General features: G+C 38.1%; 1 protein-coding gene across 9 annotated transcripts in view; it reads right to left on the bottom strand.

Annotated features, from left to right (window-relative positions):
* The window catches only part of ZNF521 (zinc finger protein 521), a 233,394-nt gene that overhangs the window by 97,735 nt on the left and 107,888 nt on the right, over positions 1-27,771 (bottom strand). For 8 of the 9 annotated variants that reach the window (XM_082754442.1, XM_082754443.1, XM_082754445.1 and 5 more), the window contains one exon: positions 21,852-21,936. In XM_082754442.1, the coding sequence (XP_082610568.1) occupies positions 21,852-21,936 (85 nt within the window). The remainder of the gene's footprint in view (positions 1-21,851; positions 21,937-27,771) is intronic. The other variant, XM_082754444.1, reaches the window with a different exon arrangement.

Genomic DNA, 27,771 nt, shown 5'->3' with positions numbered 1-27,771 from the left:
ATTTCCCTGTTGTTTAAAAAATTGAGATAGTTTTAGGATTTCAAATATTCATAGAAAAAGCCCTGTGTTTGAAATACAATCCAGGAGAAATTAAAAATTATGCTAGTATTTTCTGGGTCTAGTTGAAAAGCAGATGCTGCCTCCATGCTCATTCCCCATCTTTCACAGTACTTTAACATGAATTTTGACAAATAGATAAAAACAATGGAAAAAAAAAAAAAAGTGAAAGAAGGACAAAATAAATCTTTAATTTCTTAATACAAATGTTGGACCTAATCCTTTTTTCATTTGCTTTGTCATAAGCATTTACTTTGTAGCTCACTGAAGACAGCATAGCTGTGTTGGTGTAGGTGGGATAAGAATCAATCCCATCACTTTCCTTTTTGATTAAAAGGAGGAACCGTTAAAACTGGATAATGGTTTCATTTGTAATACCCTCAGCAAACGCAGATTGTTTGGTCTTTTCAACAATGTTATTATGCTGCACAAAGATGACCCTTTTTGTGATTTAAGATGTAGCTAGAGGAATCCAAGTACAGCCAAATCGATGGAGGCAATCTTGCTCTATTTCCAGATTTCCAGCATTTCTTCATTATATGTAATAGAACATTTTAGCATAATAATTCAGAGGTCCAGAGATACAGAAGGCAGAGAAATAATGTTGAAAAGTAATTCTTCACATTTGGCTTTCACTACATCAAGTGCAAACGGTGAACTTAAACATGAAAATACAATTTGCTCCTTCTAAAGTCTACATCCTTATCTCTGGCAAAGAACACACATTCATTTCCAGTGCCTCGAGGTAAAGACTAAGGCATCTATCACAAGCACAGTGAATATCTGAAGGATTTGGAAGCAATCTTTTCATAATGTTTCTTTGGAAGGGAAGCAGGGTTATGAGTTACTCAAAATTCATAGAGATTATTAAGTTTACATCCACACAGCAGATATGGTACCATATTATTTCCCATCAACAGTGTTCTCACCTGCTGAGAATCTCTCTCTGGTTCAAGACAGCCATTCATTATGAGGCATTAGCACTCTACTGCACAAACCAAAGTCATGCCCCGTCAATGAACTGGGCAAGACCATAATACCCGCACTCTGCTCACAAGGGCTATGTTTACTTACTGTTCAAGACCTTCATTTTAGTGATTTAATAGGCAGGTAATTTCTTACTTCAGCAGATTTTTCTGTATTTTAGGTCAGGTATTTCTGGAGAAATGTTTGGGCATTTAAAAGATTTACAGGGCTTCCCAAAGCTCTCCCATACCACTGGAGTATGCAATGGCAGCAGGGACTCCTTCTGACAAGAAAAGCTGATCAGCTGCAAGCTTTCCTATTGATGAATCCAACTCTTCACCCGGTCTAAACTAAGCCTGTGGGTTTTGTGTTTTTCTTCTTAGCCTTCTTTGAGGCCTGCAGAAAGTTATGAAATAGATTTTTCTAGTCCTCCCAGGAGCAAGGCCAGGTTCACATCTTGACCTCAGAAACAAAGCAGCCCACGAAAGCCAGCCTTCTCAGACTAACACAAAGCAAACTACAATATGCAACATAAGGCAATATTAAGAGTGAGAAATGACAAGCTATGTATCAGTATTGGGGAGGAGAAATAATAAAACCTCGCCATATTAAAAATCCCAGCAACAACAGTACTGAACAACATAATTTTGGCTTTGCTGCAGTCTTCATTAGCAAGGGTGGAAGCATGATATTCATCTGAAAATAGTGCTTATTTGGAAGGAAGATTTCGATTGCAAGTCAACAAAAAAGAAATTCTTTATTGTAGAACATTATTTATTTTAAGACCTTATGGTCATCCTATTCTGTAATCGTTCTAGCATGTCTATGGGTACGGCAATGTGCAGCCACACACAGACTCTCACAACAAGCCATACTACAGAAATACAAAAGAGCCCTTACAGGACTGAATCTCCTCTCAACAACATTCATGCAAATCAGCTAAGTCAACTCAGGGACATTGATGTGAAACTCTAGAGAGGAAAGAATCGGCCTCTGATGCTTTGAACAAGCTATCCAGGTATATTTTATGTGCAGACTGTTTAACTGTGGGTTCTGTAACATAAAGGAAAACAGGCGTAAAAATGATAAACCCTACTTTTCATGGTGAAACAGCATTAAGGATACAAAATATAGTCCTACCCTGAATACATGAATATTGAACTCAGGTGGAAGTAGCTCGCAAAAGCATCAACAGTTTGACACAAGTAAATAGCCAGGTCCTTATCAAAGACCACAGGATCTGAATGGCTAATTCCCATTAACATGAGTGGCAGTGGTGTTTGTGCAAATCCCATGTATGCTGATGGAAGTACAGACCCTGAAATCTCCATGACCTTGATGTGCAATATTTATGTCTACACCTTTAGCCTCTTGCACATAATGAGATGCAATCTTTTAGCTTTATGCACTTCACCAGGCATTCAATTAGAAAAAGCAAATTTTTTGGGGGGGAGGAAGAATTCTAAGCTATTTAGACAGAAGGTAGTGAATCAAAAATTGCAAAACTTCAGCTTTCAAAAATAGCCTAAGTGACCTCTTACAATACTCTGACCACTCCATCACAAGCAGGAGGCAACCCCTGTGAAGAGCGAATTCTGGCAAAGTTCTCTCTTCACAGATGATGCACAGCTTAAGCTATAATGAGTTTTTGGGTTACAAATGCTGAACGCATTAATATTCCTTGATGATAATTATCACAGTATAAGCACCTTTCCCAATGTGAGTAGCATAAAGCAACTGAAGCAGCATTTTTACTACATTTGAAACAAGCTGGAAAATGGGATTTTCTACTCTCATAACCTGAGGTCAACATACATCAAGCTATGCATATTAAATACGTCTACCCTATACAACTATATAGACCTTTCCATATATTCAGACACATGCATTCAATTAACACCCTAATTTTCTGAATACTTATACAAATATGCTATACATATGAACATGACTTCTCATGCAAAACAAATCCAATATTAAACCCAAATAATTAATAAACAGGCTACACTGGTATTTCTTCAGAAATGACTTATTTTTCTACAATACTTAGAAAATGCAGGTGATACCTGCTGATACAAATTGAAAATAAAAAAAAAAATAAATAAAAAATATACATTTACCCAGACTGAAAATGAAATTTGTAGAAGAATGCTGCCTTCCACCTTCACAGGTTGAAGTACCAACAACACTCAGTGTGACTTATACCTACATATAGCATTTTTATTTTATATTTTTTTAAGAGCAGCTGAAAAAAAAAACAGTTCTTCAGTGAGCCCAAATTCTTGCAGACAGCTCGCACAGCAAGTAATGAGTAGGGGCACCAGAGACATCCCCAAGAAACAGCAGAGCAGGAGCCTTAAGCCAGGCAGCCGAGCACCTGCAAAGCTGTTCCTTACCTGTCACCGCAGCCAGAAGACTGCAGAACCTTTGTGCTGCCTCTGCATGGGGCAATAATGTACTCATTCAGGCAGCAGCAGCAAATGGATTGATTTCACAGTCAGACAGGTTCACCCAACCTTTGGAGTCTACTCTTAAATCTGAATGGGGGAAAGAGGGGTGCACATCACGCATAGCACCTAAAATCTGCAAGCCACCCCCCAAAACCAAGAGAATACCCATCTCCCCACACACCAAACCCAAATTCCTTCCAAAGATAACACGAGGTACACTTATTTAAACAGTATAAACAGGCTCGGTTGTATTTTAAGTGCAGGACATTTAATTATTATACAAGTACTTACTGAGGATTAATTAGCATACAACAAGGATCTGAAACATGCAGGCATTTGTCAAAGAAGACAGGGTTTCTAATGATTTATTATTGTTTGATTAACAACATCATGCAGCAACTATGTTATTAAATCTCTGTTTTGCATACCACAGAACCTAAAAGCATTACCTAGTGATGTACTGTCAGTCTCAGAAGAGGGTAACAACTTGATCTCTGCTTTTCTATCACCCCCATCTCAGAAAATGTTCATTGTTACAAATGATGCACTGGTAAGGAGCCTTTAAAAATATCACACTGTGAGTTGCAGGGTTTTTACCAAACACTATAATACCGTTTTAATATTCTGTGCAAATAAACTCACTGCCTTCTTCTAGCAGTGACAAAATGGGAGTCAGTTTGAACCCTTAATCCGAAAAATGGGAATCAATTCTGGTGTTCTGTGGGTGTGAAATCTGCTGAATGTATTTATGCCCTGTTGTCCTGCACTTCATTTAGGAAATACGCCATGTTACAACCATTTCAAGAACTAAAGCACAATTTTGACTTATGATATGCTGCAAAATGCCTCAAAATCCCATTTGAATATATGGCAAGGTTCTGAGGGAACCTTTCCTAAATATTTAACAGCACTATTGGCTTATTAAATGCTGTAATGTGAAAGCCATGAATGGGTGATATAAAGTGCATGACTTTTTTTTTCACTTAACATTGGTGCTCACTTTGAACACTGTACAAACCCATTCATCAGAAGAACTGATGCATCCTAAAAAGTATTTTTTCTTAACAGGTAAACGTAGCACTGGCATCTTGCTATTATAAAAATGACTGAAACCCTCCTTGGTTAATTCTGTAAGATCTGTTCCCCTTCAGTTAGAAACCCCTTTTCATCCTCCCTACTAAAAAATCTGAAAAGACCATGTCTGAAAATTAAAAGTGATGTAGTGAAATCAGGCGGGCACAAGATATATCGCTTATATGAAAGTCAAACCTAGGGGAAAAAAAGAGTCAGATACAGAACACGCAGCTTCAGTTCATCATACATAGAAACTGCATGGCTGACCATCTTACAGGTAGCAAATTGAATACATTTTTGTGCATGTCAAAATGCACTTGACAACTAGATAATATAGTGACGGTCATATTCAAAATACAGATGTAGGACTGAACATATTCTATAAAAATAAACACTTCCATTAAAATGAAATCGAAGTAACTTTGTTCTCGGCAACAGATGTATTTCAGTATGAATCACTGAAAACAAATTTAAATCCACAATGAAATATATTAATGTAAGCTAACAAAAAAATCTCTTGGCATGGAATTGCCTGCAGAGTGTGCATTTATTCTGTAAACACTGTAACAATGATTATCTGTCCTTCCAGCTCTCAGTGGAGTCTCCTGCTTTTGAAAATGTCTTGTGGTGACTTACTAAATTCAGGCTATTTCAATTAGTATTACTGCACATTAAAAATTAATTGTATTAAAGAGTGGATTAAGGTTTAAATTTCAATTCTACAGTGTGCGCTAGAAATGACAGCTAAAAATCAATGTTCTCTGGCCCATACTCGGAAGTTTGTACGACTGAATAGTGTGGAACTGGCGTCAGTTTTAAAAGAATTGATAGTTCAATTCAAGGTGCGTCAGTTCTAATTCCTGACTTAAATCGCAATGTTACACAGCTGTAGTATTAAGCTAAGGAAGAAAATGAAAAAAAGCTGCCTTCCAATGAAAACAATGTGTCATCTTCATAAAGATGGAAAAAAATCCAAGTTACAGTTCAAAATTCATGTTTGATATTACTGAGGGAAAGGAGATGTTTTAATGGGATGATGACTTCATTATGGAAGATATATATATTTTTCTTATTTAGAACATGCTGCTAAAATATCACCCAGAATTGTAATTCAGGCCCCAGGTCTTACAAACACTGAAGAACATATGTAGACTGATTTCTGTATGAAAGGAAGCTTGTGGAAGCTATTTGTAATAAAATCATACACATACTTTTAGATTTTCAGAATCAGACCTCTTCATTACAATCCATAATGTACATGCAAGACTGTTTAAAACTTTTAGTGTTTGCAGCAAGGGGTGTGTGAGAGACAGAGGTGCCAGTACGTTATTGAATCTGAAGACCCTGGGACATTTCTGCTTTGGGACACGTCTCTTTGTGCAAACACTCCTGGTAAGGGCAGCACCAAAGGGCCATGAAAGCCACAAGCTGACCTACTCATGAGCCCAGCTGCTATGTATGCCACACAACAGAGCCGTAGTCTGTTCTGTAGTAGATTACATAGTAGTAGACTACTACTAGTAGTAGTCTGTAGTCATCCCGTTAGCAAAGCACCAGCTGGGATGCTGAATTCCCATGCTGAAGTGGAAGGGGGGACAGGATCACTGCTATCAAATGTCTCAAAAAGTGGAAGTGCTCAGGCTTCACGCTACAGTGAGAAGGGTACAGGGGAATGGGCAACAAACGGTTCTTTCTACCTCTAGTAATCATGTTAGCTATGGTCTCCTGAGCTACTCTTTTGCCGCAGAACACAGGTCAATTTCTTAGCCTCCACATATATGAAATCTTCCCTTTTGTTGTCTGAGAAAACAGTTGGAAGTTGCCTTCATGACTGAACACTGCCTCTTGTACAACTAAGGCTGAAAGCTGCACTATTACCTTGTCTGAAACCTGTATTCAGACACTATAAGTTGGAAAGATTTTTGAAAGGAAAATGCCTTTATTAAAATATTTGTATCTTCACAACAATATTTTTTATTACTTGGGTGAAACTGAATTTTGCAGAAGGGTTCCTTGAGAATGGATGATAAACTAACACCACTGCTAAAATTCTTCCTTTTATGTGAACACAGTGCCAAAAGGAAAGGAAACAGCTGAAGCAAAATCATTTTTTTGCACTCTTTTGTATTGTAAAACGTATGGGGAATAGCAAGGAGGGAAAAAGCATGCTGCACTTGTTATAAACCTAGTATTGTTTCTGTCTGAAAATGGCTAGCAAGAAATCCCTGTCACTTTTCCCAACAACAAACTAATATTTTAAAGAGCAAATGATGAAGAACATGGCAAGTCAAGTCACCAGACCAAGCTGGCATCACTGAAGTATTGCAGAGCCACCCAGGACACCACAGCTTGGAACTGAACAGTCATTGGTGTGTACCTAAGAGACAAGTTGATGTCCACAATGTTTCTAAAGATCCCCTGTGCTGTGCCGATGTCCAACAGCAAGTTTGGCATCAAGAGAATAAAGAAGATGGGATGTAATAACAACAATAAAAAAATAATCTGGTGCAAATGGACCCCAAGGTGTAGTAGTCATCCCTGTGCAACAATCACCCTTCACTGCAATTTACTGATGTTGCTTCATTACAATCCAGCATACAAAGGGGGCAATATTAAGGCATACTATTTAAAGCTACAAGATCTGTGGTGCCAGATACAGCTGATACGGAATCAAGACTATAGAATAAAAAGAAGGTAATTTCAGCAGAGAACACTGAAAAATGAAAACTCTCCTGAAGGTGCACAAGTGCTGTCGTTGTTACAAGACTTAGCTGAGTGCCACAATAAGCAATTGAAAACTAAAGAGTGCCAACATATTTTATAGGGTGAATCCACAAATTCTTTACAAAAGCACAGCAATATTTAGTTACAAATTAAAGTGATAACCAAGGAAGACAGAGAAACTGTTTTAGATAAGGGAGAAAAGAAGTATTTTCACACGATAGCAGAATATACAGAAGTAGATTTTTGCAGGGTATAGGACCTGCAGAATAGATAGAATTTGAAGCAATGTTCAGAATTGCAGTGACAAAGGACAAATTCTGAAGAGAAATAAGCCAATGTTATTGAGTCATGGAAACCATCACACTTTGTGTTATCTTTCTGTTTTTTAGCTGGTTCTGACTGGGGAAGAAATCAAAGACAACCCTTGTGCGGAGATGGAGAGGTCACGAATAGAAATCAGCTGGACTGCATCCATGAGAGGTGATGATACTGTAAAAGGGGAGGAACAGTGTTTTTAAACGGGCCCTGAAATGGATAGCAAACACAAATCAGATCTGGGGAGTCTAAGACAAGCAGCAGAATTCTCCAAGAGATGTGGTCACCAGAACAGCACGTTTGTTATCAGCCACATCTGCAAGAGCAGAAACTTGCAGGATGTAGCAGGGGCTGAGAGGGATGGAAGGGCAGAATATTAAGAGGAAAATGGCTTATCCTTTTTTCAAAATTATCTTTGGTAAAGCTGTTACTGCCTTCAGCTACCATGATCACTGCATGTGCTGTCAAGAATCCAGGACGGAACCTGACCCAAGCTAGGGGATACATTACTTGCTATTTACAACATTATAGTACTTTTCCTTCTTAATGTACATTAACTAATTTGTCTTGAAACATCTCCTCAGATAAGCATTGTCTCCATTCCACATTTCAATGGCTTGTTCTAGGCTACCGAAGAAGTCATTCGGAATGCTGGAACCACCACAAAATCACATCCACTCTGACTCCTGTTTTGACGTTATGAACCCAAAATTGCTTTTTTGGCATGTCAAGCAAAGACTTGGAGAATAGGAGGAATAATACTGTAACACTACCATAAAGGAAAAGGGAAAAGAGAGACTGTGTGATGTCACAAAAAAAGTTAACTGTATTTTGTGGGAGATAACGGAGTAGGAGAATTCAAAGAGCCTTCCAAATTCGCCCTTTAAGGAGATGAATGAAGAGGATACACTGAAAAAAAAAAAAAAAAAAAAAAAAAAAAGCAGCTAGAGTGCTTCTCTTGTTAGAGAAGAGAACTTCTACTGAGGCTTTAGGCTGAAGGAGACAAAGAAAATCACCAGCTCACAAAAAGGGTGGCCTGGAGGACCCATCACTAGGGTAGAAAGAGATGCACATGCAGCACAAAAGCGGCATTTGATGTAAAATACGATAACCTAGGTGACATATCATAGAAATTAGAGTCCTATTTTCTGTCACCTAATTTATTCCCATGCACCGCCATGAAGGATTTTTCCTGACGGTACAATTCCGGTCTGTACAGCAAGGTGTACTCCATCACTGGTGCAAATGCAGCTGCTGGTAAAAAGTACAGAATTTTTTCATTATTAAGAAGTAACCCTGAGATTAAGTTTGTTAGGCTAGCTTTTTGTTCAAATGTATTTATTTATTTTTTTTAATTTATTTCACTTTATTTTCACTTTGTTTTCATTTTACCCTCATTTTCTCAAGTTATATTTTAGTCAGTAAAGGTTAAAAATACCATCCCTATTAAGTCTGACTTTAAGAATAACAGCACACAAGGAGAAATGTGGGTTAAAAGTTCAGATTTGGCAGGGAAATGTCAGTCAGCTGAAGAGACTATTTAACTGTTCTGGTGAAAATTGGTTTTGATTTGATCGTGTTATGACAGTTTGCAAATCACACTTTGCACTAAGTGATATTTGGGTTAAGCTTTTTAACCAAACTTCTTAGCAAATGGAAGGCTGTACTACCTCTGAATGATTAATTTAACTAGGTAGTAAACATAAACATCTCCCAAGTTGTTCAAAGAATTACACAGGGCTCAGCAGGAGTCTCATTTGGGGGTTCTGCGAGAAGGTTTTTTTGCACAGTTATCTAATGTCTTGGCACTCGCATAGGTGTGCAATGAAAAGCAATGAAGCTAGAGGCACAGTGGGTTCATTGTGAAGGTTGCCTGAAAAAGGGTTGAGAGAAAGGGTGCCTAACCAAACAGCCAGATATTAAGAATATACCACTGAGGTCCTGAACTACAACCCTCTAATAAAGTAGCGTGTGAGAGAAAATTGAAACTGCATGGCCAGGCACTGGAAAAAGAAAACCAAAACAGGACATCACAGGCACATCCTTAACTCTGGCCACGATGCATGTGTTTCGTGATTGCTTTTGGTTATACAAATATACTATCCCTTTTATCATTCAGTCTAATCCAAACATGAGCCTCATACCTTTCAGTATAAACACAGTGAATGAGGCAGTGTTTTGAAATAAGCTTTGTCCAACACGTTATGAATAGCATATTCTGTAAAGTCTCTTGGATAAGTACCACATATATCGGATTATATTCATGTAATAAAAATAGCGTGTTATGTGGCTTTGCACCTTTGAGCAGGTCTCCATCACTCTGCCCACTGCTTCATTTCCTCTGGGGTTTCTCCTTTTGCCCTAAATTGCACAACATACTCCAACAGTGGCTTAGTTAAGAAAAATAAATCTGCAAAAAGGAATGTTTCTTCTTCCTTTCTCCTTATACATTGAATTTAGCTCTATACTTACGTTAGTTTAAGGCCACATGACAGAATTACTCAGTTCTGTCCCACTGACACATTGGTCTTATGGTTTTACTTGGACGTTTCACTATGAGGGTATATAATATTTTTTCACAGGCAAAAATCTTGAGACTGAACTTTAAGGTCATGACACTTTTGTGCATAGAAAATCTGAATTTTATAATGTTTACACTAGCATTTATTAGTTAGATTTTTTTTTCTTTCACAGATATTTATACCTAATTTGTTGGTTGCTAAAACAGCTTTCATACAAGCTGAGGGACATAATAGGCCATTCAGCTTGTACATGCATGCATACACACGTGTAAATAAGAAAAAGGTGCATTCAATCACAAAATAACTTGCATTTTAAGTAGGTACCACCATATCACTTTATTATTGATTTTTCTTTGGCTGAACCTAAAGAAAATAACTCTACATGTGATAAATAGTGTGGGACCATGTTCTCACCACACACAGTCTATGAGGCATGCAAAAATAAGGATTTTAACCTAAATATTATCCTAACCTCCTATAAAGACAGGATCAAAAGTATTACTTAATGAAAATGTGTTGGTAGCTCTACTGCTATGTCGAGGAGGCAGAAGGAGTTACTTTTCTCAGTAAGGATCATTGAGTGTGTCACTGGTTAATTCTTGTTCTATGCTCCTCATTAGCATTACTCTCAAGTTTCTGGTTATCATATCCGAAATATTAAGACATAATAAGTACGAAGGTGCAGATAATTGGATATTAACCAGAACATACTTGACTGGGCAGGAGGTAGGGCCTTGCTTAAACTAATCCTGAAATGTATTAATCACCAATTAATGAATGGGTTTCAAATTCATTTTCTATTATAGAACACCTCTGAGTATCTCAGCTTTTTCTAATAAAATGAGTTGGAATAACAGGATAGGAATAAGAAACACTCCAATTTGAGGCTGGCTTGAATTAATTCCCTATAGCTTGTTGTTAAGTTCATTGAAAACAATAATCCTGGTATGAGTGACTTTCTTTATAAGGTTGAGAAAATAACCATATATTATAGCACTTACAGTCTCTATTTGCAGGTACAAATGGTCATACAGAGGCTAAATTCAGAACAGAGCTAGTTCACTGGAGAACTGCTATAGCACTATCTATATTTCTTCAGAGCAAATATAGCTGTATAAGACAAGCAGCATAAGACCTGTATAAGCTCCACATGGATATTTCCAATTAATGATTTTTAGTGTGAAGACAGGTATACATGTACACCAACTTCAGCAAAAAAAAAGCCTTCACACACACACCCTTCCCACCCGGGCCCCAAATGTGGTCCACACCAGTCCATTAGGGTGACCCAGGCTGTTGGAGGGTGGAAGAAGAACAGTGGGAAGGCAAATATAGCAATTACAAAATCCCGTTAAGAAGCCTGTCAGTAAGGGGGATGGTGGCATTAATCTCAGAAGCCCTAGATTCAGATGACTTTGATGATTTTGCATTATGCATACACCCCTAACCAGCCTTACTAACTAGCCTGACATGGTTGCACTTTTCCCAACTAAGAGGCTAACCACCTGCACACATTTACTCTCTAATTTATTGCAAGTTTTTGTTAATGGGGCATATTTAAATACAAAGGAAAAGCAAAAAAAAAAAAAAATTGGAAACAAAGCCTGAAGTTTCCTGTTGTTTTCTTTATATTATATTCTTAGATGTCCAGGATAATTTTAAATGGATACTTTAGGCTTTTTATAATTTGAAATGTGTGCCTGCTACCGTCGCAGACGAAAACAGAGATCCTTATTGTTACTAATGAAGAAAATTATATCAGACATGGTTGAAGTACTATTATTCCCCTTTCTCTCTTCTTGCTGTCCTCAGTGTTATTTACATTGATGTGAATTGCGAGTAAACCAATATTATCCATCTCTCTGTTTTTTCCTTAATTTGTTGACTTTAATTTTAGTAAGTCTTAAATAAGCGCTTACCGAAGATGAAGTAAGATATGCAAGCAAGTAGTCCTTTTATCAACAATTTTGCCACAGAAATACACAAACATTTCAATGGCTCTTCATTAGCAAACAAATCAACAAGTGATATTTTAATGCATGACTTTATTCCATCTCTGTGGGGACTGTAGTTGAGAGTGTGATGTACAGTACAGAGAAAGGAATCATCAGCCACAATGTCCCAGGGCTCTATCCATTGAGGACTTCTCAGCCTCTGCTTAAAGAGTGCATTTAATTGACTGATAGACAGTAGCTTCTTTGTTCACAGAAGACAGCGAAGTAATGGCAGCTTGAAAATCGTACCATCTACAGGATCTCCTGAGACTAGTAACAGGGGGATATGTGTCAGGAATAAATAAATAATCTAATTATTAAGCCACTTCCTGTCAAGTTAACTCCAATTTGTTGGCTTTTGAAGGCAACAAAACGAGGCATTTTTCCTCATTATGCTTCTCTTTTTATACCACTGGTAATCACAGGCGGATTAAAGGGTGCCTGATTGGTTTTTTTGTCAAGGAACTGAGAAGCAGCCAACAGTACAGAAAAACAGAGTTGGGGTTAGAAGAAATTTCATGCTTGTCTCCTTTCCAGCTCCCTAACAGCCCACACTGCTGCCCCATACAGTGCTGCCAGCTGTACAGCAAATGTGTACCCCTCCAACGGCGGCCTACCAGGCCACAGGCTCCATCCTGAGAGCTGTGAGATACCTTGCAATCTTGGCAGGTAGCTACTGCTGTCATAGGCATAATTCTAAAGGTGACCTACGAAACCCCGTCAGCTCACCAAATGCAACAATATGAGCAGCTGAAGTCCGACACCCACTCTCCATATTGGCTTCTTTTGTTTTGCTTCCTGCACTTACAAAGCAGGGAGAAACCGAGGGACGTACCCTGTCAAAGAATTGGAGGCTTCTCTGCTAAGAATAGGGACAATTCAGAATAGCGCTGGTTCGGCTACCCTCTGTGCAGGCGGCTGAGCACGGCCCCAAAGAATGCGCTAAGGTTCCTGATAAAGCCTGCAGTACAAATGGTCAGCGGCAAAGAACAAAAGGGAAAGCTGACACAACGCCATTAATTCTGCCCGTGGCGAGGAAGTATTAACATGCATAGTATATCACAGCACTGGCTAGGAGAAGAATCGTGCAGCCCGTGGACAGAAAGGAACAACTTTCGGACTGCCTGGCATTATCTCGCAGTGGTGTCCCTTTCTAATACAACAGGAATTTCTGGAGAAGAAAAAAAAAAAATACAGCTTTAGCACACTTTGCCTAATTTCTTCATGAAATAAACTCCAGGCTGGGCCGTGCACATTTTCAAATGCTTCTGTTAGCATTTTCATTATTACTATTGCTATCATAATTATTATTTAATATTAAAACATTTTAGAATTAGAATTTTTTGAGTGCCCTCCCCCCCCCCCAAAAAAAAAAAAAAAAAAAAAAAAAGGACTCAAAGATGTTTGCACACTGTGTCCCGAATTAGCCATTTATGATTTTAAAAGCCAGGACAGTCTTTCGTAAAAACTATGTCAAAAAGGAGAACAGCCGTGCCTGATTCAAACCCTTGAAATGGAAGTGTCGGCTCAGGCCAGCACAGCTCGGCAGGTGAAATTGCATCCCCAGGGGTGCAGGGGGACAGAGAGGCTGTAGCCCGAATAGGTGACATAACTTTAAGCACAGCAAATGGTGCTGCTGTAGCATGTTTACAGCTGCCTTTGCCGTTTCTGAATACATCTTGAATTTTTTGTTAAATTGCGCAGATAATTAAAGCCTCTTCATATTTACAGTCTGCTTCATTGGTACCATGAATTCTGTTTTCAGTTACTGTCTGCAAATTCCCTCTCTGCACAATTTCATACTAAGCAATAACACTTCATTTTACATAAGTTTTATCTGATGTCCCCATACAGAGCTGCCAGCTGTACAGCAAATGTGCCGCTCTCAAACTGAGGCCTACTAGGCCACAGGCTCCATCCTGAGATCTGTGAGGCACCTTGCTGTCATTGGCAAGCGTTCCCTGCTATCACTGCTACCATCGCTCCACACTACACACAACTTAAAATCATCTGATTATTAGAATTTGTGGTCCACACTCCATTTTATCCTTTATTTAATCTATCCCCAGATCACACATTTGTTTAAATGTTTTGGCTGGTTTACAAATCATGCAGCCATCTGCACAGTAGGTGTGACACCATTTTTTAGACAAAAGTTACATTACAAAACAACAAAGATAAAGTCATTTGAAATGCTTTGGTGTTTGTTATTCTGCCTGGTTTGCTTGGACCAACTCTAAGAAATAAATAGAATTATCTGTGTAAATCGATGAACATCTATGAAAAACAACACCCAGCAGAACGCAGAGCTTGCTCCATTACCTACGTTAATATCATGACAGCTGAGGAGAGATGACCTGGCCCACTTCTCATCTCTCCTGTACAGATGGCTATTAAAGAGAAAGTATCCCTTTTGTATGGTCCATGCAGAAACCCTTTATGGGCTTTTCAAATAAGCCAGCATTGCCCACAAGAGAGTAGCTTTCTGTTAGTATGAAACAGCACAGATTTCATCTATTTTGTAACCCAGCTCCTCACAAAATAAACCTACAGTTTCTCAGATTTAGCACCAAATGCTGCTTTTTTTTTTTTTTTTTTCCTTTCTGGGTATTTCAAATACATCTCTGCTTTTTGTAGACAAGGTGACAGTTTCTTCTGACTTTCTGACAACTTCTTGCCAGCTCTACCTGTGAATGGGAGACTCCCAAATATGTAGGTGATTTACTGATTCTAAGAGGGTAAGATCCATCTTTTCGCTAGTAATTGCAATTTCCATTTCTTATTACTGAAGAGTCAGTGAGAGAGGGTAGACAAAAGAAGTTGCCACCTCCTTTGTCCTCTGATGTGTAGATGTGCATCTTCGGATTTGTTTTCTCCAAACCTCTGTTAAGAAAGACTTCACGATGTCAGTTTTCTTGCATAGCAACTTAACTGACATTTTGAAGACATGTTCCTTAAGGTCAACTCAGTGCAACAAGTATTAATTGTCCCCATTTCTGCATATGGGAAAGGAAAATCCCATTTTTTAGTAAGCTACGGAACTAGACAAATAACAGAATGTATGAATGCTACATGCTTCATCCTAGTAGACTAAAATTTAACAGAGCTCCAAAAAGCTTATAAGGTATTTCCTTTGTCTTGACACCAGTGGTGTTGTCCACATACACATTGCACAAATGTGAGGCAAATAAAATGATTTATTTTTATGGGTTTATTATGCATGCAGTTAATACATGCATAATGCAAACATGCATATCCACATAACACACAAGCATATAAACATAAACATATTATATACTTATATCCCTGTCACTGAACAAATCAAAAATCATGAGTTGCACTAAAATGTGTCTTTACGTCTTCTAATGGTTACATACTACTTGTTACTGTAAAACATGGCTGTAAAATTTTTTGCAGAGAAATTAACATTATATCCCACTTTCTATATACCCTTGTTTCTAAACTGCTCCAGCATAGATTTGTTTACCTGGGGCTTAATGAAGTGTTTACTGGTGTAAACTAGAATTTTTCTTGTCAGGTGCAGGGTTCGTTCATCCTATTTTCCCATTTGCTTCCTAACTTTAGTGCTCAGCACCTTTTCTCTTTCTCTTCATTTCCTCCTCCTGCTCACACCTTCTATCACACTCAATGCTACACAACATCCTCCCCTCAAAAACAAGGTCTTACCACAACAGACTTCACAAAACATGTTTGATGCTTGACACTGAAAAAGTTGAAGCAAGAAAAGTCTGTTTACTCATCAAAAATGACCTTTATAGAAATTTTCAGAAGTAGGGTTGCGAAAAAGTACTGAATCCTGACCATCACATCCTTTCCCTTTACTCCCCTACTTTTCAGAGGGGCAGTGGCTCTTGCTCTGACACCAGAGCTTGCTTTTTCTGTCAACAAAAGTAGCAGCAATCTACAAAGATTGTGGCTGTTTCCCCTTTTTATCATTCTCTTTGTCAGCCTGATCAGTCCTCAATGGTAAATGTGCTGCTCTGTTGTGCACAGCCAGCGGCTCGCAATTTGCTCACTATGTTTCATGAGACAGTTGTTTGTGGCTGTTTGGAACACATTTACCTCTTTGGGGATTTATACGCTAGTTGCAATGCCAACCTCCATAGTGATAGAGATTTCTTTCTAACTAAAATAGATAATTAGAAGCTGGTAATTATTGGTCAAGAATTATCAGAGTGAAAAAAATTAAGCTCTTCATAAATAGTTCTTGGCAACGTCATCTCTTTACATTATCTCATGCCTAACAGCACTTTACTCAGAGCACTTACAAATTTACACTACTGCTGTTGAGCCTCATAATTTTATGTGGAGTCATTCTTTTTCTGAATTAAACGTGTCGGAACTCCCTCAGTTCTGATCCACTCTGTACATGCACATGTACAAAATCCTAGGGATTACAGCAACTGTTTAGTCTATTGACAATGAACTGCATCAGATACTGCAGATGTAAAGGAACCAGTGGAAGAAAAAATAATGTTTAGCTTGTCTACTTAAAATAACAGGCAAAATAATAGAATGAGCAGTGGAGTGCAGCAAACAGAACACAAACAATGGCAGACTCTCCTTCTACACTCTCAGGTCAAATGCCAACTGTAAACTATGTGAGCAAAACAAAGGAATGCCAGAAAGCCTCTCTCTTTTCCACAAACACACAGAAATAGAATTTTCTCAAGGAAAGCTGCTAAAAATCCTATGTATTCCACTCAGAGAGAAAAGCAGAAGACAGAAGGCTGCTGAAGAATTACCATGGTTGCCAGCACTTCCTCAAACCATATGAAATGCTTGGATTTACATTTCCTCTTCTCCCACTCAGAAGCTGAGACGTTGTTTTACCAACAGATTTCAATAAACAGACTGACAAGTATGTTTTCATTTGGCAATCATCCTCAGGATTATCCAAACAAAAGTACATGCTCATATCTAAACCCAAAATAATGCTTAAATAGAGAGCCTGTTAAAAAAAAAAAGAAAAAAGAAAAAAGAAAAAAAAAAAGTTTGCTTTGCTTTCAACTCATAAGCATCCCCTAGCCTCAACTTGAATCAGTGTGTAGTTTAAGCAAACATGGGCGTTGCTTGACAAAGCACGGAGACTTGAGAAGTGCAGACAGATCTAGCAGTTGGAACTCATGAACTTTCAGTTGCTTAATCTAAGTGCAGAACTCCACTTCATTGCCTCTTTGTCCTCATCTATCCAGTGGAAAAGGCTTATAGCCTCAACCCACCACAGAGATATGGGAAAACTGGAAAAAATACTGCAAAATGGTTTTAAAATTGGAAGTTTTAAAAGAAATAAACATGCAGTTGATGAGGAAAGCAATCCCTGTGACATCTTTTTAATATATAACTTGTATAATAACAATTGTTAATTGTATTGTTGTCAAAGATATTTGAGGTTACACTCCACTGGAACATCTGCAGATTTTGTTTTCCATTAGGTGGCATAATCCCTCTTGTTGAAGTGATTGAAATGTATAATAAAATCTGTAAAAACACTGTATGCCCTCCTAACAAACAAGAGTAAGAGGCTTTTTAAATAGCCTCTAATCCCTCTTCCCCTGCTAAATGTCTAGTTGAGATTATATTTGATTAGATAAAAATACACACATACACACAACCTAAAAATACCTACCCTCGGTGGAGCTATTTTAGCCAACAAAGTAATTCTGGTTGCCTTATTTAAAAGTCTAAGTTTCACACTGGGGTTTTACAAACATATCTTTGCCTCAGTGACCTTCCATAATGCATCCTCTCTATGTGGATGTCAGCAACATGAACTCAGTTTACATTCTGGGATTGTGTTCAAGGGACGCAGTATCTAGATGGGACACCATCAACACTTCCAGGCTCCCAAACCACTAACAAGTTGGTCAGCAGTGTTACCCTCAACTAACTGAACATGTTAGTAGTGGTTCTCACCTGTTCTGAGTGGCATTTGGCCAATTGCTTTCTACTTTCCTGTTTGTCCCATGTTCCACCTATCCTTGTCATCTTCCCCCCTCTTCTCTTCTCTTCTCTCTCCCATTTAAATCTTTTGCCTTCTCTCAGGGAAGTTTTTTTGTTTGTTTGTTTGTTTGTTTGTTTGTTTGTTCCCCTTTTCTATGTATTTTCTTTCCTTAATAACTGATATTTATGACTGCTGTTTTTTTTCTCCAGTAACAGAAATTCCCTCCATCATTGTTCTTCCTACCTTCTCTTCCCTGATCTTTGCCATCTGTCCTGGTTTCAGTTAGGACAGAGTTAATTTTCCTCCTAGTAGCTGGTAGGGTGCTATGTTTTGGATTAGGATGAGAAGAGTGCTGATAACACACTGGTGTTTTAATTGTTGCAGAGCAGTTCTTACACCAAGCCAAGGACTTTTCAGCTCCTTGCTCTGTCCTGCCAGCGGCCAGGCTGAGGGTGCAGCAAGAGCTGGGATGGGACAGAGCCTGGACAGCTGACCCCAACTGGCCAAAGGGGTATTCCATACCTTCAGGCTTCACTTTCCCGTTTCTCTCCCCCATCCCAAAGAGGGAAGGGGGAGGGTGAGCAAACCGCTGTGTGGTGTTTAGGTGCCGGCCAGGTTAAACCACAACACCATCCCTTTTCTCTTTCCCTGCATCATATGCAATCCTTCAGGTACAAAGACACTAATCTACATCTGTCAATAAGTGCAACACAGATAATGCTAACATTTTACTATGAGAGGAAATAATAGTTCCTGAGACTGTGTAATGATGTCTGAAAAGGCATTTATTGCCCCTACATTTGATCTAGGGATTATCACACTCTTTGACTTTTAGCACCTGCCTTCCCAGGTTATCCTCCCTCTCCCTTGCATTTAAAGTCTTTTTTTTCCTCTTTCTTCCTGGAGCTTTCTCACTTTCCCTTCCCGAGAGAAGTGAAGACACTACATCTTGTTCTGTCAGTCTCCTACTGGAAAAGCAGGGCAACAAGATGTATTTTCTCAGACACACATAAAAAAGTGAGAGACCAGTGTGTTTAGGACAGCAGGGTTTTTTGTTCGGGAAATGCACTGTGTCAACAAGTCCATATTGACTTAAGTGTTTTAACTAATTTTTCAATCTTCATATTGATATGCATGCTGGTATCTTGGCTATATATATATGGGTTATGTATTATATATATACATAGGATGTATAACATATATAAAAACATATATATATATATAACGCATATATATAACATATATAACATGTATACATGTTTTCTATATTATATATGGATACTATAAGCCTACCTAATGCACATACATAAGCTAAGGCCAAGTTCAAATAGCTTCATGTCAACTCTCGAACCTTTCTCTCTAGACATAATATGGTCTTGGAGAAAGGCCTGTGAACAATGATATAAATTAAAGGGGGGGTGTGGGGTAGTGAAATTAGAAAGGCAGCTAAGGAAAAATCCAATTAGTGATGAGAAGGCTAACAGAATTGGAGATCAGAAATTATTTTTCCCTGTGTTTTGATTCTGAGGTCACATTCAAAACTCTCAGGAACGCTGATATTCCTTTCACTCCACCCCAACACAAAATCCCCTTGCGTTTGCTTAATCAAGGCTACATCATTAGGAGCTGCACTGTTAAGTCTGGCAGCGCAGATAAGAATCTTCCACTGAACACAGATTACCGCAAGCATGACCAGCAAATCTCCCTGCATGTTTTGCAAGCTCCTTCTTTATTTCACTGGCAAGGTTTTATATTAAGCACATTTAAATCTGTGTCACTATGGTTATGTCATGAAGCAATATCATGCATGATTAGATACAACACAGACAAAAACAATTAAATATATTTTTTTAAAGATTCTCTTCCTCATTCAACCTCCCCCAGCTTTTAGAAATAACACATAGGCAGTTAATCGCTCGGTTTAAGAAAATCTTTGTCATTTCCGATCTGCAGGCTGAAGCTAACTAACTGGATTTGTCCTGCTTTACTTACTCTCTCTTCCTTTCTCTGCTCCTACTTTGACCCTTTACTAAATCTCATCCAGAAAATATAAAGAAAAAAAAAAAAGAAAAAGAAAAAGAAAATCTGAGTATTTCATGACAAAAGAAGGGCCCTAGTCTGAAAATGCAAGGCACACAGCAGGTAGGTGGCAAGCAGACACACCACTCTGACATTCCAGCAATCACCCCTTACCCGCAGTGTCTGTGTTCCCTGTGATGTTTCAGTATCACTACACGTTACAGTAAAGGACATGTCATACACTGGATTCAAAGAAAACAACAGATATGGTGAGTTCTGTTGTTGGTAACAACCTACATAATTCCACGTTACTGACCCAGATTGAATACTGTGCAATGGTTCAGATTATCTCTTTCCCAAAGACATGAAATATCAAAACTGAGGCTTAATCCAACAGGCAAATCGTTTTGCTCCGTTACAAAATTGCCACACACATGCTTATTCATTTTTCTGAAAAGCAAATAAAATGTTCATGCTTTAAATACATTAAAACTTATTAATAATGTACCAAGAAAAAATGGGCTATTAAGCTGTGGCACGTAACTTTCTTTTATAGTGCAGCCAAGTTACAAGCACTCATGGAAGAAATCTTTAGGTTACCTTGTTAAAAGAGATAAATAGCATCAAGCTAAGTATTTTTAAGATATAACATGAAAAAACAAAACAAAACACAATAACACAACAACAACAAAAACAAACCAACACAATAATATATTCCCTTCTGTTTGATATGTAGTTACTGGTTTCTACACCATATAGCTTGGTCTCTTTTTTGCATGCTTTTTGTTATTACAGCAAGAAAAACAGCATAAAGGAAGTAGGAGTACAAAATCAGTTGTTTCCATCTGTGTCCTGAAATATGAAATTTGGAAAAGAGGCTAAAAACAAAACGAGATAACCCTGGCAACGTTATCTTATTAGCGGGCAAATGATGTGCTTGATAAATTTAATTGGCTGATAGAACTCTTAGTGCTATTACTGAGTGGTTACCAAATTGAAAACATTATGGGTAATCCTAGGGGAATAAGCAAATAATAGGAAAATATGAATATCAAAGAAAAAGCAGCTTTTGTTTTATTCCAATTTACAACTGTAACAGCCTTGTAAACATCAAGCCAGGCTTGGATCAGGAATCCTAAAGGATTTTTTAAAAAACTGTTTGTACCTTAAAGAGCAGATTCCATTACTGAATACTACAATTCCTTATTTTTTTCAGATAATTGACAGTATTTAATTGTATGCAGATACACTCAGGATTTTTTCCAGACTGCTCAAACACAACAAACAATACTATTTTATGGCCATTTGAATTATTTATGTTTCCTAATGACAAAAACTCACCAGTTTTGATTTTGGTACCAAGGTGCTTGAGAAGTACACAGTAGTGTCATTACCATAATAACTTCTGAAATTAAAACCTGTCTAAAACTCTATGGAAAGCTAACATCCAGTTCATTAACCATTCCTGTTAGTTTGTTTTCAATAATGCAAAAATGATTAGAAGTTTAATTTGCTAATCACCTGTGTTTTGACTGGCAGTGGATATATAATTCTCTGCAGAAGTCTAAACTAGCCCTTGCAGAAAATAAAATATGCTAATGCTTTATCAAGTCTAATAATATGAATAAAAAAATCAATCATGCCTAGGTTAATCATTGATGGATGCACAATTAATTTCTCCTTAACTCTGTTTAATTTTAGAGGCAATGATGATCATGAGTAAGAGAAATGGCTATCTGTCTTTGAGAAGTTTTAGTGCTTCACTTACCAATCATGTGGTTTGCAACATGAACTTGGATATCCCATTCATTGTAGAAAACCATCTGACATTTGATGCACTGGTAGGTCTTCTTCTAAAGAAACAAGGGTAGATAAAATTTACTGAAACATGCAGTTGGAACCATTTCATTACAACTCAAAATGCTGAGTTCAAAGTGGTCATTTAAAGATCTCCACCAGTGTTTTCATTAAGGTTAAATTATTAATATTAAATAATAACACTCTGCAGTTCTGTAGCACCTTTTATCTGAGCTTCCTGAAACTCTGTAGATATTTTATTATTATTATTATTTTATTTTTTTTTTCAGTTTTTCAACTCCATGGAAAGATCAGTACTGCTAAAACACCATTGTCATACTCATGGAAGGCAAAATGTGATGAGGTTATGTCCGATGTGATCCAAATAACACTGAAATAAATATGGATCCTTCATTTTATACCAGTGGATTAAGCCCACTACAGAACTAGGGTGAAGCCATGAACAGAACAGAGAGATCAGAAATCTCCTTCTCCCTCAGTCTCAGTCGGGCTGCAGAATCAACTCTGCACATACATTTTAAATGGTCTATCCATTGCTATCATTCTAGGAGGGAAAAATCCTCGTTAGTGTGGACAAATGCTTACTGTTTTCAGGCAGCAGTTTCAATACCTATTGGTACTAAAACTAGGAAGGCTAGCTGGAAATCAGCCAGAGAGCAACCCTTCTGGCCACATTAGATGGAGCCTGACTTACTTAAAAATCACACTGTATATAGACAAAATTTCATTATGAACAAGGAAATGTGTTACTCTGCTCTCTTTGGTGCACAGGAAAAGTCTTTTATTTGTGCCTTGGTGTCTTTCAAAATAGATCTGCTATTTCAGTTTTCTACAAGGTGTATCACTTGTCCAAGATGTTACAGATTAAGACAGTAACATCCTAGAAACATGATTTTATTTTCTCTTATTGTTTTCTTGACCTAAATTGGCCAGAGATTTCATATCAGAAAGCAATTCTTCAAAAGTGAAAACTAAGAATATATCCGAAAGTAAGATTTTGCTTTTTCATCCTAAAACTTCAAATCTGCAATTTTCTAGGCATCTAATGAGACAAGCAAGATTCATAAATGTATTCAACTGCATAATTGTAGCATCGAGGGCCGAAGTCCTAAGGTAACAGTCCTGGAGAGCTCAACTCTTGTTTTGAAGAATCAGTGAAAGCAAGCTAAGCCCTGAAGTGCCACATCAAGCTAGTAATTCAGGAGACATGCATCTTTCTGTACAGTCACAGATACCTTGCCTACGCCATCAAAAAGAAACAAGAAAGGAAAAACATATTTTTTAAAGAACATAAAGTTACCAAAAGCTGGCACAGATGTAGTAAATCGCAGATTTCATATATTTTAGTTGGGGAAGAAGTAAGGTCCACTGAACAATGTGCATAAAAAATAAAGCTTGCTTTGTATATTTTTAACTTTTGAAGAATGTAATATAGTTGGTATTATTATACTTTTTTTCAAAAAAAGGTGTTGTGTATTTTTTTTTTCTGACTCTAAGAATTATTAAAGACTTGCTGGATTTGTTATCAGTGTCTAAAATTAGATGCCCTGTCCCATACAGATAAAGTGCCCATCCATTATGCATTTTTCTACTACAAGCCCTTAGGAAGAAATATAAAGCCTTTTTCAACATATGTCATTTTTTCTTACCAAGTTAACTGTAAAATTAGTGACTAATCAAAGTCAGCTCTGAAATTAAGTGTTCCTGTGGGCTCTACTTTACAAATCTCCTATTGCTTCTCATACACAGAGGCTATTTTAATTTTCTTCATGACAATAACAAAATGTGTTGTGTTGCTTCTTGGTGGAAACAATCATAAGCCTTTTTTGCTGTTTTTCATTTAAAGAGACTTCAGTTTTCTGAAATGTAACCAAGTTAAATCCTTATGTAGACAAATAAAATCAATGGGCACCCAGAAAACAAATCTGCTTTGACTTAGCTTTGCAGTTACAATTCATAAAGCCTGCTGTTTTAGAAAATACAATACTTTTCCCCTTCTTCTGGTGTTACCATACTGGTAACATTGATAGACTTTCAGATGCAGTCTAAGGTCTTCCTATTACATGCTGGTAAATTTAACCTTACAGCACTACATCTAGATCTATCAAAGACCTCTAAATAATGACAGTCACGATCAAAGATTTATTATGCTAAGCTCTTTACAAGATGCTTTTTGATGCTGACATATAGAACAACAATATTGCATAAATAACAATCACTCTCCCTTTTTTTAAAACATTGTTTCCCTTTAGAACTAGTTAGAAAATATTTCTTACTCCCCGATGACTGGCACTATATATTGTTTATTAGCATACCCCTAGCATTATTTCTGATATGTGACTTTGTTCAAAAACAAAGAAACATAAACTTAATGGTTGGTCTTTTCTCTTGTTAGCACAGTAATGCAGAGTTCATGTCAAGATTTGTCCGCAAAATTATGACTGATGCATGTAATGACAGAATATACAAAGGTTGGGGTTTTCTTTGAAGTCTCATGCCCAAAAAATAAACTCATTTAACAACAACAACAAATAATAATTTACTAGCACTTGCTAGCCTCTTCAAATGATCTGACGCATTTGCAGAATCACACGCTGAGGTTTTCTTTTTATCATGAAGGAAAGAATGTTTCTGTGACTGCTGCTTGATCAAGACCTAGTTCTTTTTTGTGATCCAAACATATGCTAAAATGTTGACATCAACTTTTATTAGCTCGACACAGTCATCTCAAAGTGTCTAAACTTGCGCATGGTTAAGTTTTGATTTTAAAAGCAAACTCAGTAAATTCCATTTACTCTTAGATTTTCAAAGTGATCAAACCCAGTCATTTTCACACCATGTTGAACAAAAAACACATACTTATTTCCATATGTTTCACATTCTAAAGGGGTTCTTTTTCACTGCAAGTTACATCTTAGTCTCACAAGCTTTGTCAGGCCGACAGGACACGCGAGCACTCACAGGAGCTCCTGGGTCCTGATGTGCTTTGTGGCTGCTAACAGCTCCCTACCAGAATGAGCCAGGGGTAGACCTGTCCCCTCCTCTCTCCATGGCCCCACCAAGGGGAAACCTGGGGGAGGAAGACAGAAATGAGCCCAGGGGCAGCTCCACCTCCCTTGCCAGGCAAGAAGCCTTGCTGTGTCTGCATAGCACAGCACAAAAGAAAAAATGGGTTGTGACTGAAGGAGCCACCTGAGTCTCTCGAGTGTCTCAAGCCCTTTGCAGCACAGGATGGCTCCCCACAGAAAGAAACACAGGGCTGTGACAGCCGTCCTTGCCTGGCCTTGCTGCAGCTGCTCGCAGTGATGGAGCCCCAGCTGAGCTCCCTGCCCCTGTGCCCAAGTCACCAAGGGAGGACTCAGCGGGACGGAGCACGCACCCAGGCCTTGCTGCTCCAGCCCACAGCCCAGGGCATATCAGCTCCACATGAAGATGAAGGGTGGACAGCTCGGAGCACTTACAGCCTAACCTGCCGCTGCTGCATTTGCCAGAGGACACCCGTCAGCCTCCTGCCAGAGACAGAAATACACCAGCACTCTCATTCTCCCCTCTGAACACAAGAACAAATCAACATACATTTCTTGTTATAGAGCAACGTGATACCAGCAACAGGGGTTTGCAGCAGAACCTGACCACATTTCCACATGGACTCAGGCAGGACCAGTACAGCATCTGGAGAAGCCATGAGGTGCTAAACTGTGCCTTGTTGCAAAATTTCCCAAGATTTGTTCCAGAGAAAAATGACACATTCATTATCAGACGGGATTTAGAAAGCATTTGACCATTTTCCTTTAATTTCTTGTATCACTATAACTTCGCCTTTTCATAAAATAAGCACACCTCTTCAATAAGCAACCCCACAATCCTTCATAAAATCCCTCCTGTCAGGAGCCCAAGTGCCAATTTGTCTCTTGTATGCTGAGTGCAAATCCGAGGCCCAAGTCATTCCTTGGACCATTCAAAATTGTCCTAGAAGCAAAACTGCTTGGACTAGAGGACTGACATGAGCATTGGGCAACCACATTGACTCTTGCATTCTTGTTCTTTTTCATTCCAGTTTTCAGACCCAATTTGAAGCCTTGAGGCATGCAAAGTTTCTCTGTGACTACAGTTAATGAGCTTTGGATCGGGCCTTCAATCCATGCAGCGCATATGCACGTGTCTCTCTAACCTTTTGAATAATGAATGTCACCTAGACCTTTAATTATTGTCCTGATCCTCACTTGTCACTTTGCAGCTTTCAGAATTTCCTTACGATAAAGGTGTCCATAGTGTCCATGTCATGTCAAACAAGGCTTTGCTGCTTTTATGAGCTGCCCAAGAATATGGTCGTTCAATTGGTACTTCAGTTCCATCCGGAATTTAATTTGCTCTTAAAAACACAGCAAAACAACTATTAAACACTCTACTAAAAGATTTACGGTTCTACTCAGAAGTATTCAGAAGATCCTTTTGTGTAGCCTTCTGTGCCCTGTGACTGTCTGAGCTATCCATACCTTCTTATTTTGTATTTTCTAACCTCATTATATTACTTGAGAATGAACTGTATATGCTACTTATCTGCCCATGCTCCACATCCTTCTCAGTCATTCAGTATTTTATCACCTGCCTATTTTGTTCTGCCATTTCCCCAGTTTTGTACTGTCAGTGAATTTCATCATCTTACTATACTTCTTTCTTCCAGACTACTGATACACTGCATAAATTCAATAAAATTGGTGCAAATAGTGATTAAGGCTTTCCATTATTCACATCCCTCCAACCTTAACTGCTTCAATTCACATGACTCCTATGCTTTCCACATCCAGGTTAATGTTGCTTTTCTTTTTTAATCAAAGTAGCTCTCCCTACACCATGCATATTTACCCAACAGATCGTCTTTTGTGCTATACTTTTTTCAAAAGCTTTGCTAAAATCCTGGTAGATCATGTTTATAGGCTTCCCTGTCAGTACTTGTAGCTACACTCTCAAAGTATTCTTTGTCAAAATTTTAGGCATGATCCTCCCTTCATCATGCCTCTTGCTGTCCATCCTTCATTAAAAACAAAAATTTTAAGTGTTCCTCTATCATGTCATTGATTAGCCTTTCTCTCATGTTCCTCATTGTTTAAATCAAGTTCACAGACATGTAATTTCATGCATAATCCTTATATCCCCTGTTCAATGTCTGTTTAGTAGCCTTTTCCCAGGCTGTTGATATCTCTTCTAAAAGATTTCAAATTTATCTGCTTAGTGTCTCCTTTTATCTTCAGCTACTTTCTCTGAGAATTTGGGGATGGATACTCTTCTGTGTTTCTATGTCAATTTTTGGATTCTGTATTCCAATACATTACACCTAATCCCTATTCATTCTTCCCCACAGGGAGGATATGCTACAAGCATTTTTTCAACAATATTGTTTTCCTTCATTAGATATTCCATTTCTAGATCTCCTATATACCTCTTCTAACTGAAGAATTATTTCCTATATGAAGTAACCAAAAATATGTCTTATAGTTTCTAATACACCATATCTACATTCCCTCTTTGCATACAGACTTGCAGGCATTCCTAGTTTATCCCATAGTCCTTTCGAACCACTTTTGCATGCAATAGTCTCCTCTACTAAAAATTGCTCTGATTTGTACCTGTTCACCTAACAATAGCCTTCCGTTTACAACTGTGTGTACCTTGTTACACCAGTAAAGGGGATTTTCAAGGCTTTTTCCACTTAGGTTCAGCACAGACCAAGACTATGAGCCAACCTGCTGCTGCCAAAAGCACACTTCCCACATCCTCTGATTACCCTCTCCTAGACCAACCATTCACTCGCAGGTTCCCTCACATTAAATCCAGGGTGGAGTTAATTCAACCTGTTAAACCAACAGAAA

Source organism: Aythya marila (genome assembly GCF_965140915.1).
Source record: "Aythya marila genome assembly, chromosome: 2".
In the NCBI taxonomy this organism is placed as follows: domain Eukaryota; kingdom Metazoa; phylum Chordata; class Aves; order Anseriformes; family Anatidae; genus Aythya; species Aythya marila.
Note: the sequence above shows the minus strand (reverse complement) of the source record. Positions and strands in the feature narration are given on the sequence as shown.